This window comes from Salvelinus sp. IW2-2015, linkage group LG6.1 (assembly GCF_002910315.2).
Source record: "Salvelinus sp. IW2-2015 linkage group LG6.1, ASM291031v2, whole genome shotgun sequence".
NCBI lineage: Eukaryota > Metazoa > Chordata > Actinopteri > Salmoniformes > Salmonidae > Salvelinus > Salvelinus sp. IW2-2015.
In genome coordinates, this window is record NC_036845.1 from 14,789,694 (window position 1) to 14,802,334 (window position 12,641).

Sequence of the window (12,641 nt, forward strand, 5' to 3'; positions counted from 1 at the left end):
TTATAATAATACTTATATACTACTAATAATAATAACAACAGTGGCAATACAAGCACAACTCTCCCCTAAAGTTTTACTTTGTCCTTCACGGTGGTGGATTGATATCCATCTGACTCCAGATCTTCCTCACACGGAGAAGATACACTACAAAACTGGACCACAGACCTACTAGTTACTGATGAGAAAGACTGTCTCATGAAACTCCTTGATGGTGAAAGAACGCAGCTCGTGGTAAGATTGAGCCACGGGGCTGCTCCTCGAACAGGGAGCTGGTTGGGTGGAACGTAGACTGTCCTGCGGTGGTGCTTCAACCGTCATTGGTAGCCCCCCTTGCTGAAGCCGGCCGTGTGGTAGAAATACCCCTCCGACTCATGGCCTGAGAGAGCATCATTTTCTATTTATTTCACCTTCATTTTACATGGTTGTCCATTTGAGGTCAATACATATTTGAAATGAAGTGTCAGTGAAGAGAGACAAAGTGTGAGTGAATGTATGTGTGCACGCTGTGAGAGAGTGAGTGGTGATGTTGTTACTGAGATGGGAAAGGGTTAGCACAGGGTCCCAATTACATTCAGCCGTGGGCCAATTTTTCTTTGAGCGGTATGGGCGAAACATAGTTAAAAATAAATCATTTGTAATAAATCATTTGTTATTAAATAAATCATTTGTACACTGACAATTGATGGCAAAAATCCCAAACAGATTTAGTATTGACAAAAACAGAGTCCTTTCAAACCTTGATTTCATACAATCTATACGTGGGAATACTTGGGAACAMATTTCCAAAATTAAAATCACTTTGAAATGATTTCCTGGTGATTTAATAGTCTTTTCAAAATTATTTAAAACAATATATATATATATATTTTATTTTTTTAATMACTTGGGTTTCCAAATAAAATCACCCACAGACTGCCTTTTGGGGAGACCTTGTGTAGCAGTTTCACTGGAGGATGGACTATGATGATGGGAATTGGGAAAGCAGAGTGTCCATTCAGATGCATATTAAGTGAACTCAACCTGCCTCTCCAACTGAGTGGCCGGRTTAACAACCGGCATGATTTAAGAACTGTTTTCATGAGCAGACAAAAACTAATCCCATCACCTATAAAGGGGTCCATTCAATCCCTCAGATCTGGTGTGAAGTGATACGCTTGTATCTCCATTGAATACTACTGCTAGAGCAGTGCTTTCTAAATTTGCACAGTCACTGGTTTAAAGGGGCATGCACACAGATGTAGSGTGAAGCATATTCACACATTGGCTACACATGTAACAAAGAGCTTGGTGTCAGGTAGCAAATTAGAAGTGGAACAAAGTGGTCTAGGCCAGTGTTTCCCAGCTCCGGTCCTCCAGTACCCCCAACAGCACACTTTTAGTTGTAGCACCAGACAAAAACACCTGATTCAACATGGAGGGCTTGATGTTTAGTTGACAAGTTGAATCAGGTGTGCTGTTTGGGGGGGGGGGTACCCGAGGACTGGGGTTGGGAAACACTGGTCTACGCTCTAGGAGGGTGTTTAAAAAAAATACATGGTTTACAAGATGAAGCGATTTTATAGTGTGTTCATTGTCATGAGGTTAAGGTGCGTTCAGTCACACCGACCTTGCGGATGGGCACAATGTCGCCGCCTGAGCTGCACACCTCCACCTCGATCCTGTCCATCAGGCCCTCCAGCTGCTCCCTGACATCCCGCGCCCGCTTCATGGAGCGGAACTGGATGAAGTTCTCATAGCACCACTGGGTGGAGTAGCCACTCTCCAGCCACTGAGGGACAAATGAAGCAGTCAATATCACAGACTGAAAACAAAACATAGAACAGCGTTTCCCAAACACGTTTTGTTTTTTGCCCTAACGCTACACAGCTCATTCAAATGATCAAAGCTTGATGATTAGTTGATTATTTGAATCAGCTGTGTAGTGCTTGGTCAAAAACCTTGTGGTCCCGAGGACCAAGTTTGGGAAACCCTGACATAGAACTTTGAGTTTTGCTCCAAATCAGGACAAAACAGGGGGGGCTTTTAAGCCCCCAAATATTTAACGTTTTTTTTGGATTTTAGTTTTTGGTCAAAAAATACTAAAATCACCAGGGATTCAGCAAAAAATTTGTTAAATATAGAAAATCTGTTCCCAAGTATTCCCACAAATAATTTTAAAAAGGAGTCATGTGATCGTGCCTCAATGTAATTAAGGTATGYAATTATTATTTTCAAATACAACCTCTTTTTGGGCTTACTTGTTTTCAATTTGCAGTGTACAAATAATTATGTTCCAGCCCCCCYACCCGCTGCTKTYACAAAAATCAGCCCGCTGCTGAAKCTAGATGCCTTCCCCTGCATTAGGGCATTACCATGGTAAAATTGTTTGCAACAGAAAAACGAAAATGCAGTTCTTATTGGACACGTTCAGGTAGTCCCTCCATGTTTCAGTCCATTTAAAAAAATAAAAAAATTATACAGTTGGTGCCAAATGAATATGACCCAAAACTGCTACCCTGAAACCTTATATYAAACAAGTGAAAACAACAAAGTGGGGTAGTATCACATCTTTATCCTAACTATCAAACCCAATCCTCCTGACCTGTGTGTAGACGTTGAGCAGCACCATATGGTCTCCTCCGGGGACCACAAAGTTCTGCCTGGCGTTGTCAGCGTGAACCACCTTGTCTTTGGGCCGGTAGAAGATGGAGTTGTTCACAGACAGCATAGCAGCGATGGTCAACACCTCCTCAGAACACTTATACCTAGAGAGACAGAGGAAGATGGGAATGTTCAGTGAAAAACATAAAAGGTATTTCATGTCCTGTTGAATAATTGGCACTCAATAGTATTGAGTGAGAGGGGGAAAGAGAGAGAAAGGGGAAAGATGAGCAAGGTAACAGAACAATAAGAATAATGAATTCCAAGATGATCATTTATTCCAGGCGAGTACGCAGGATTGCCATAGAGACTCACTGTTCTGAGGCCAGGATTGCCATAGAGGCTCACTGTTCTGAGGCCAGGATTGCCATAGAGACTCACTGTTCTGAGGCCAGGATTGCCATAGAGGCTCACTGTTCTGAGGCCAGGATTGCCATAGAGGCTCACTGTTCTGAGGCCAGGATTGCCATAGAGACTCACTGTTCTGAGGCCAGGATTGCCATGAAGACTCACTGTTCTGAGGCCAGGATTGCCATAGAGCTCACTGTTCTGAGGCCAGGATTGCCATAGAGACTCACTGTCTGAGGCCAGGATTGCCATAGAGGCTCACTGTTCTGAGGCCAGGATTGCCATAAGAGCTCACTGTTCTGAGGCCAGGATTGCCATAGAGACTCACTGTTCTGAGGCCAGGATTGCCATAGAGACTCACTGTTCTGAGGCCAGGATTGCCATAGAGACTCACTGTTGAGGCCAGGATTGCCATAGAGGCTCACTGTTTCTGAGGCCAGGATTGCCATAGAGACTCACTGTTCTGAGGCCAGGATTGCCATAGAGACTCACTGTTCTGAGGCCAGGATTGCCATAGAGACTCACTGTTTGAAGGCCAGGATCATCTTGCTCAGCATAGGGTCCACCGGCAGCTCAGCCATCCTGCGGCCCAACTGGAACACAACACTCATTACATGACCTTTCACATCAAATAGTCACCTTTCTAAGGTATTAGAAGSCAATATGTTCATRCACCTGTCTAATGGTGATGGAATCTATTTGCCCTATTATATAGCCTTCCTTAATTCCCAGAGGTCATTTTCACTTTTTAGGTTAGATTTATTTGCACCAAAGAATAAATGGAAAGACAAAACAGTACAGATAAAAACCACATCACAAAAACCAACACACAAATATAAGTACAAAAAAAGTTTTGCAATCAGTTAAACAAAGCATACTAATTATAACTGTACATGATATACTCAGTATACAAGAAAAAACCTGTTTGATTGTGTGTGTGTGTGTGTGTGTGTGTGTGTGTGTGCGCGTGTGAGAGAGTGGGGGTTAGGCTACATGGAGGAGACTACTGGGTAGTTTGGTTCATAGGGCTGACCCCTAATCTACGCTTGAAGTTATTGAGGGATGATGATGTTTTGGCAATGTGAAGATAGGAATTCCAGAGTATGGAACCTCTGTACCGGCTAGAGAATTGACTATGTACGGTGCGGCAGTGGGAGGGTAAAGGTTATCGCAGTGATTTGTGAATTAACTTGAATTAACTTGGGCTCCCGAGTGGCGCAGCAGTCTAAGGCACTGCAACTCAGTGCAAAAGGCAGTCCTTGGCAGTCCCTACAGTCCCTGGTTCGAATCCAGGCTGAATCATATCCGGCCGTGATTGAGAGTTCAATAGGGCGGTGCACAATTGGCCCAGCGTTGTCCGGGGTTTTGCCGGGGTAGGCCGTCATTGTAAATAAGAATTTGTTCTTAACTGACTTGCCTAGTTAAATAAAAGGTTAAATAAAAATTTTAAAACCATTGAAGGGTTTAGGTAAGTTGTCTGGMAAGTATGTATATTTGTAGATGAAGATGCATCATTTGAGTATATTAATGCTGAAGTAAATGATAATTTAAGTAAATGAGATARGGGTAAATGAAGCTATAGTATAGTGTTAGGAAGCAAGCCTGATGACCCAAATCACTTATCTTTCTGATGACACCAAAGGACTTCACCACTTTMRTGCACACAAAGTGAATATGATTTTTCCAGGACAACTTTTCATCAACTAGAACACCTAGGAATATAGTAGATGAAACCTGGTCCATTTCATTCCCACCAATTGAGATTCTGGTTCTTTTAAAAAATATTTCTTATTCATTTTTATCATTTAAAGATAATTTGTTTATCTGGAKATTCAGAAAACTTGCCCATGCTTGAGTTGGCTTCGTTGATTATTGAATCAAAATTCTTGTCTGATAAAATCAAGTTGGTATCCTCAGCAAAAAGAATGGGAAGTACYGTAGAAGACACAGCAGCAAGGTCAATGATATAGATTAGGAATAACAAAGGTCCAAGGATCAAACCCTGTGGAATGCCACAGGATATCTTGGTAGATGCACAACCATTTGCATATACAACTTGTTCTCTATCATATACAGAATTATATAGCCACATGTATAATCATGAAAACAATTTAGCAAGTAATATGTCATGATCAWCTGTGTCAAAGGCTTTGGATAAATCTAGAAAGATGCTAAGAGCGTAATTCATTGTTCTTCAGGGCTGTAAATATTTTATTTTCAAGTTATAAAAGAGCCAAATCAAGTAGTTTTTTTTACAAAAAACATATTGGTGCTCATATAGAATACAGTGTTGGTTTAACATTCAACATTCTTTTATACACCAGTTCCTCTAGGATTTCAGAAAAACATGGTAGTACAGATATTGTGCAATAATTTGTAAAAGATCTTGGATCTTATAGAGGGGGACAACWTTGGCAATTTTCAAATCTTTAGGAACAATASCAGTWTGCATTGATTTGGTGAAGTAAGATATACGTTAGAGGCTCAATAATGGAGGAAGACACTGATTTCACCAAAAAGGCACCTCATCATTACTTGCTGCTGATTTCTTTAAGTTACCAATCACCTCCATTACATCAGGTGGATCAAACTAAAGCAGAGAAAGGAAATGTTCCTTAACGTAATCCAAGGGATTTCCTTGAAATGTTTTGGACTTTCATTGACAGAGAGGAACCCACATTCACCAAAAAGTTATTAGATTCACATGAGATAACATCAGGATCYCTATAGGTCTTATTTCCAACATTAAATTGAGATGGGATAGCCGTAGAAGCCTTTTTCTTATTCAACTGATTTAACAAGGAAGGGAGGAGGGAACGGTGACAATACGATATAAAAGTATTGGAATGTTGCCGTTGTTTTGATAGACAGTCAGGCGTTAGTTACCTTGGTGAGCTCTCCGAGGTGGTTGAGTGCACCCAGTGCGTACAGCTGCTCCAGAGCTAGCACCAGGGTCTCGTGAGGGGGCGGGTCCATGAAGTCAAAGTGGATAAGGTCATTAATTCCTGTCAGGGAAAAATATATGCCACTCTAATGTAAAACAAATCGACACGTGGGTTTAAGACACTCATAATGAGGCCCAGGCCCTTTGCTCCACTAGGAGCTCAAACTAATAAGTCAAGTAAGTCAAACTCATAATAGTGAACTACAGACTACACTTAAATAGATTACTTCAAGAGGACTTCTGTTCTTTTTAAAACATGTTGTTTTCTGACTTATCACTGTAACATGATTTTGTTACGTAAAGCATTTGTTCCATACCCAAGCTCTTGAGCAGTAGCACTACGTTGCCCAGGTTGGTTCGCTGGATCTCGGGCACGGTGGACTCCTCCATCTCGTGTTTAAACGCCCACGCAGTGTAGAGACGGAAACACTTCCCAGCAGCCACTCTGCCTGCACGACCTGCTCGCTGATTGGCTGAGGCCTGTGGTGGATCAAAACACAGATGGAGTCAGCAAAATGGTCAGAATGTTGTCCAGAGAACTAAAAACAAAATCTACAAAAAGACAGTCAAAGAAACAGGTGTTTGAAATACTGGCAAGCGGCATCTTCCACAACCACGGTACAATAACCCCGAAAAGAGTCACATGAATGATACTTTCAAGGACAATGACCATGAAATGTCTCGTTTGAAAACCAAAGCTAGCGTGTTACCCGTGAGCAAGGCGTGACAATCAGAGACTCCATCCCAGTGCGGGCGTTATAGCTCTTCTGCTTGCAGAAGCCTGGATCTATGACGTATATGATCCCATCGATGGTTAGAGAGGTCTCTGCAATGTTAGTGGCCACCACCACCTAAGGAAAAAGAGAGAGGACACTTTGTACATCAGATAACGTGTTTGTCAGGAACATCCACAAGAGAATGAGAAACACGGAGGCAGGAATCTGAAGAATGTCTTAAATGATCAAATCAAATCAAATTATATTTGTCACATGCACCGAATACAACAGGTGTACACCTTACAGTGAAATGCTTACTTACAAGCCCTTAACCAACGATGCTTTAAGTAAAAAAAAAACATTTTTTTAAGTAAAAAATAGATAAGTAGAAAACAGAAAATAAAATGAACAAATAATTAAACAGCATCAGTAAAATAAAAAGTGAGGCTATATACAGGGGGTACCGGTACAGAGTCAATGTGCGGGGGAACCGGTTAGTCGAGGTAATTGAGGTAATATGCACATGTAGGTAGAGTTAAAGTTACTATGCATAGATTATAAACAGAGTAGCAGCATCGTAAAAGAGCAGTCTGGGTAGCCCTTGGATTAGCTGTTCAGGAGTCTTATGGCTTGAGGGTAGAAGCTGTTAAGAAGCTATTTGGACCTCGACTTGGCACTCCGGTACCGCTTGCCGAGAACAGTCTATGACTAGGGTGGCTGGAGTCTTTGACAATTTCTAGGGCCTTCCTCTGACACTGCCTGGTATAGAGGTCCTGGATGGCAGGAAGCTTGGCCCCAGTGATGTACTGGGCCGTACGTACTACCCTCTGTAGTGTCTTGCGGTCGGAGGCCGAGCAGTTGCCATACCAGGCAGTGATGCAACCAGTCAGGATACTCTCGATGGTGCAGCTATAGAACCTTTTGAGGATCTGAGAACCCATGCCAAAACGTTTCAGTCTTCTGAGGGGAAATAGGTTTTGTCGTGCCCTCTTCACGACTGCCTTAGTGTGTATGGACCATGATAGTTTGTTAGTGATGTGGACACCAAGGAACTTGAAGCTCTCAACCTGCTCCACTACAGCCCCGTCGATGAGAATGGGGGTGTGCTCGGTCCTCCTTTTCCTGAAGTCCACATTCATCTCCTTTGTCTTGATCACGTTGAGGGAGAGGTTGTTGTTGTTGTCTGACCTCCTCCCTATAGGCTGTCTCATCGTTGTCGGTGATCAGGCCTACCACTATTGTGTCATCGGCAAAGTTGATGATGGTGTTGGAGTCGTGCCTGGCCATGCAGTCATGAGTGAACAGGGAGTACAGGAGGGGACTGAGCACGCACTCCTGAGGGGCCCCCGTGTTTAGGATCAGCGTGCGGATGTGTTATTCCCTACCCTTACCACCTGGAGGTCGGCCCGTCAGGAAGTCCATGAACCTGTTGCAGAGGAAGGTGTTTAGTCCCAGGGTCCTTAGCTTAGTGATGAGCTTTGAGGGCACTATGGTGTTGAGCTGTAGTCTGTAGTCAATGAATAGCATTCTCACATAGGTGTTCCTTTTGTCCAGGTGGGAAAGGGCAGTGTGGAGTGCAATAGAGATTGCATCATCTGTGGATCTGTTGGGGCGGTATGCAAATTGGAATGGGTCTAGGGTTTCTGGGATAATGGTGTTGATGTGAGCCATGACCAGCCTTTCAAAGCACTTCATGGCTACTGACATGAATGCTACGGGTCGGTAGTCGTTTAGGCAGGTTACCTTAGTGTTCTTGGGCACAGGGACTATGGTGGTCTGCTTGAAACATGTTGGTATAACAGATTCAGACAGGGAGAGGTTGAAAATGTCAGTGAAGACACTATCCAGTTGGTCAGCGCATGATCGGAGTACATGTCCTGGTAATCCGTCTGGCCCTGCGGCCTTGTGAATGTTGACCTGTTTAAAGGTCTTACTCACATCGGCTACGGAGAGCGTGATCACACAGTCGTCTGGAACAGCTGGTGCTCTCATGCATGTTTCAGTGTTACTTGCCTCGAAGCGAGCATAGAAGTAATTTAGCTCGTCTGGTAGGTTTGTGTCACTTGGCAACTCTGGGCTGTGCTTCCCTTTGTAGTCTGTAATAGTTTGCAAGCCCTTCCACATCCGACGAGTGTCGGAGCCGGTGTAGTACGATTCAATCTTAGTCCTGTATTGACGATTTACCTGTTTGATGGTTCATCGGAAAGCATAGTGGGATTTCTTATAAGCTTCCGGGTTAGAGTCCCGCTCCTTGAAAGCGGCAGCTCTAGCCTTTAGCTTAGTGCGGATGTTGCCTGTAATCCATGGCTTCTGATTGGGGTATGTACGTACGGTCACTGTGGGGACGACGTCATCGATGCACTTATTGATGAAGCCAATGACTGATGTGGTGTACTCCTCAATGCCATCGGAGGAATCTCGGTACATATTCCCGTCTGTGCTAGCAAAACAGTCGTGTAGCTTAGCATCTGCTTCATCTGACCACTTTTTTATTGACCGAGTCACTGGTGCTTCCTAATTTAGTTTTTGCTTGAAAGCAGGAATCAAGAGGATAGAATTGTGGTCAGATTTTCCAAATGGAGGACGAGGGAGAGCTTTGTACGCATCTCTATGTGTGGAGTAAAGGTGGTCTAGAGTTTTTTCCCCTCTGGTTGCACATTTAACATGCTGATAGAAATTAGGTAAAACTGATTTAAGTTTCCCTGCATTAAAGTCCCTGGCCACTAGGAGCGCCGCCTCTGGATGTGCGTTTTCCTGTTTGCTTATGGCCGTATACAGCTCATTGAGTGCAGTCTTAGTGTCCGTATCAGTCTGCGGTGGTATATAGACAGCTACAAAAAATATAGATGTAAACTCTCTTGGTAAATAGTGAGGTCTACAGCTTATCATGAGATACTCTACCTCAGGCGAGCAAAACCTTGAGACTTCCTTTGATTTCGTGCACCAGCTGTTTACAAAGACCGTTGTCCCTTGTCTTACCAGAGACCGCTGTTCTATCCTGCCCGAAAAAAGCTTAAACCCGCCAGCTGTATGTTAATCATGTTGTCGTTCAGCCACGACTCGGTGAAACATAAGATATTACAGTTTTTAATGTCCCGTTGGTAGGATATACGTGCTCGTAGTTCGTCTATTTTATTATCGATTGATTGTACGTTGGCTAATAGGACCGATTGGAAAGGTAGAGTACCCTCTCGGCAACGGATCCTTAAAAGGCACCCGCACCGTAGTCCACGATATCTCTGTCTTTTCCTCCTGTGAATGACGGGAACGAGGGCCTTGTCGGGTGTCTGGAGTAAATCCTTCCCGTCTGACTCGTTGAAGAAGAAGAATTCCTCCAGTACGGGGTGAGTAATCGCTGCCCTGATATCAAGGAGCTCTTTTCGGTCATAAGACACGGTGGCAGAAACATTATGTACAAATTAAGTTATAAATAAAACGCGAAAAAACACACAAAATTGGTTACGGGATCGTTAAAACGGCGGCCATCTCCTTCAGTTGGGTTGGATTTCCATTTGAGTAAGGAAAATAATGCATACATATTTTCTAACATTATTTGATCACAGAGGATAAAACATATTTCCAAAGTGGTCCTTGAGCACCCCCTAGTGGCACAAGTTTAAATGGACAGAAGAGGTCCTCTCACCTTGCGTGAGCCAGGTGGTGTGGGGCTGAAGATCTTGGCCTGCATGTCGGAAGGTAGGTTGGCGTAGATGGGAAGCACCAAAAGCTCAGATATCTTAGAGCCCAGACGCCTGCATCTCTCCTGCAGCAGCTCACAGCAAGTCTCAATCTCCTCCTGTGGAAATAGAGAGAGCGGGCCGAGAGGTAAAGGACACACACTTTGACGAAATGTATGTGTCACTTTAATTTATTCACACTTGGTAAGTTGATGAAACACATTCTCATTGTACAGCAACGACCTGGGGAATAGGTTACAGGGGAAGGAGGAGTGAAATGAGGCGCAATTGGAGCTGGGGGATTTGATAGGTGGGATGACAGTATAGGGATAGATCAGGAATTGAAGCCAGGACATCGGGGGTTAACCACCCCTACTCTTACGATAAGTGCAAGGGATCTAAGTGACCACAGAGAGTCAGGACACCGTTTAACCGTCCATCTGAAAGACGGCACCTACACATTAAAGCACATACAAGAATGAATAGACTATAGATGGTTGCTGATGTAGTGGTGATTTAGAGATGTAGGTGTCGATTTAGTAGAGATGTGTGTGATTTATGTAGATGTAGTGGTGATTTAGAAGATGTAGTGTGATTTAGTAGATGTAGTTGATTTAGTAGATGTAGTGTGATTTAGTAGATGTAGTGTGTGATTGTAGTAGGATTGTGGTAGCCTAGCTAGGATGCTATGTAGGATCTAGTCAGAGAGAGCATGCATGTGCGTAGACTGCTGTAGTGACGATCTGTAGGATCTGAGCGGTTGAGTGAGAGCAGATGTAATAGTGATGTAGGAGTAAGTGTGTACGATGAGCGTTGACTGATTTGAGTTGAGTGAGACAAGATGTTAATTGACAGTAGTAAGCGTAATGTGTAGTGACCGATGTCGAGGATCTGACGTTGCACGATGAGAGCAGAATGTAAATTGATCGTTAGGTAGCTAATGTGTAGTGACCGATGTAGGATTCTGACGTTGAGTGAGAGCAGATGTAATATGATGTAGTAGCTAATGTGTAGTGACCGATGTAGGATCTGACGTTGAGTGAGAGCAGATGTAACGTGACGTAGTAGCTGACATAATGTGAATGTCAGCATTGAAGTGAGGGGTCAAGGCGCGAGTGTGTCAGACCTGTCCAGTGAGGAAGACCAGACAGTCTCCGGGGGGCTGTGTGACGTGGATCTGTAGCACCGACACAACACAGGCCTCCAGGTAGTCTGCCTCAGGAGCCTAAGAGAGAAGGAAATAGTAAACAAACCATACCAGAGAGCAAAGAGTACAACAGAAGAACAGATAATTGGCCTACATCTTTGATGTACATTAGTATCATCCAGCACTTTTCACGAGTGAAATTATTCACATTCTAAAAGGTATTTACATGATTTACATTACATTATTTATTATTCCATTTCTTCCGCCTTGCCTCAAAGAGTGCACTTATGCCCTTCCTGTCACAGATTTAAAGGCTCTAGATCGGTTTAAACATTGACCGGAGGGAGTTTCCATGTTAAATCCACGGTGGAAAGTGTGCACTTTGGGAGAAGGTTGGAGAATGGGGATGCAATCTTTTGTCCTGAGGCCATTCCACTAAACAGATTGTCAGCAGCGATACCTTAGTGTAAAAGATGTCCACAGGGAACCTCCTGCCGGGGATTCTGAAGACAGGGGCGTCATCGAAGAAGCAGGAGAAGCGCTCTGTGTCCAGGGTGGCGCTGGCCACCAGCACCTTCAGGTCCGGACGGAACCGGGCGATGTCCTTGATCAGGCCAAACAGGATGTCTGTGTGCAGCGTCCGCTCGTGAGCCTCGTCAATGATGACCACACTGAGAGAGAGGAAGGGATCGTTGATCATGTATTGTTATCCTGTCATACTGACTATAAACAATATGGCAGGGGATTATTTCATTTCATAATATACCACTTTTAAACATAAACCTCTACATATAGAAAACATGTCTAAAGAGAAGGACAGACGGGGCATATAGTGGTACCTGTAGCTGGCCAGATCAGGCTCTGTGAGGAACTCCCTGAGCAGCATTCCGTCAGTCATGTATTTGAGTACTGTCCTCTCCGACGTACAGTCCTCAAAACGGATACTGTAGCCTACCTGAGGAAGAAAGGGGTGGTTGGACACATAAGGTGAGTTTATGTTTTCTACCATATACAGTAAGAATTACGTATGCTTCATCAGAGTGAGAGAGAGCGCGTGAGAGTGGTTGTGCCATATTCACCTCGTTGCCCAGCTTGACGCCCACTTCTTGTGCCACCCTGGCTGCTACGGACATGGCTGCCACTCTACGGGGCTGGGTACACCCAATCTT

General features: G+C 43.9%; 1 protein-coding gene across 1 annotated transcript; it reads right to left on the reverse strand.

Moving 5' to 3' along the window:
• Positions 1–314: 314 nt before the first annotated feature.
• On the reverse strand, positions 315–12,635 carry LOC111965166 (pre-mRNA-splicing factor ATP-dependent RNA helicase DHX16-like). The gene is made up of 12 exons (XM_023989191.2): positions 12,552–12,635; positions 12,312–12,427; positions 11,933–12,143; positions 11,452–11,550; positions 10,292–10,444; positions 6,643–6,783; positions 6,250–6,412; positions 5,875–5,993; positions 3,514–3,581; positions 2,582–2,744; positions 1,601–1,768; positions 315–368 (listed from the first exon to the last, which is right to left on the reverse strand). The coding sequence occupies exons 1-12, from the start codon at positions 12,603–12,605 to the stop codon at positions 315–317; spliced, it is 1,509 nt and encodes a 502-aa protein (XP_023844959.2). The 5' UTR covers positions 12,606–12,635.
• Between the last annotated feature and the right edge of the window lie 6 nt (positions 12,636–12,641).

Bases quoted from the DNA above. Each gene is read 5' to 3' on its own strand.
- LOC111965166 (XM_023989191.2), bottom strand. From the start codon at position 12,605: ATGTCCGTAGCAGCCAGGGTGGCACAAGAAGTGGGCGTCAAGCTGGGC. The intron at 12,428-12,551 runs GTGAATATGGCA...TTTCTTCCTCAG, and splicing joins GCGTCAAGCTGGGCAACGAG to GTAGGCTACAGTATCCGTTT. The intron at 5,994-6,249 runs GTATGGAACAAA...TTTCCCTGACAG, and splicing joins GCTACTGCTCAAGAGCTTGG to GAATTAATGACCTTATCCAC.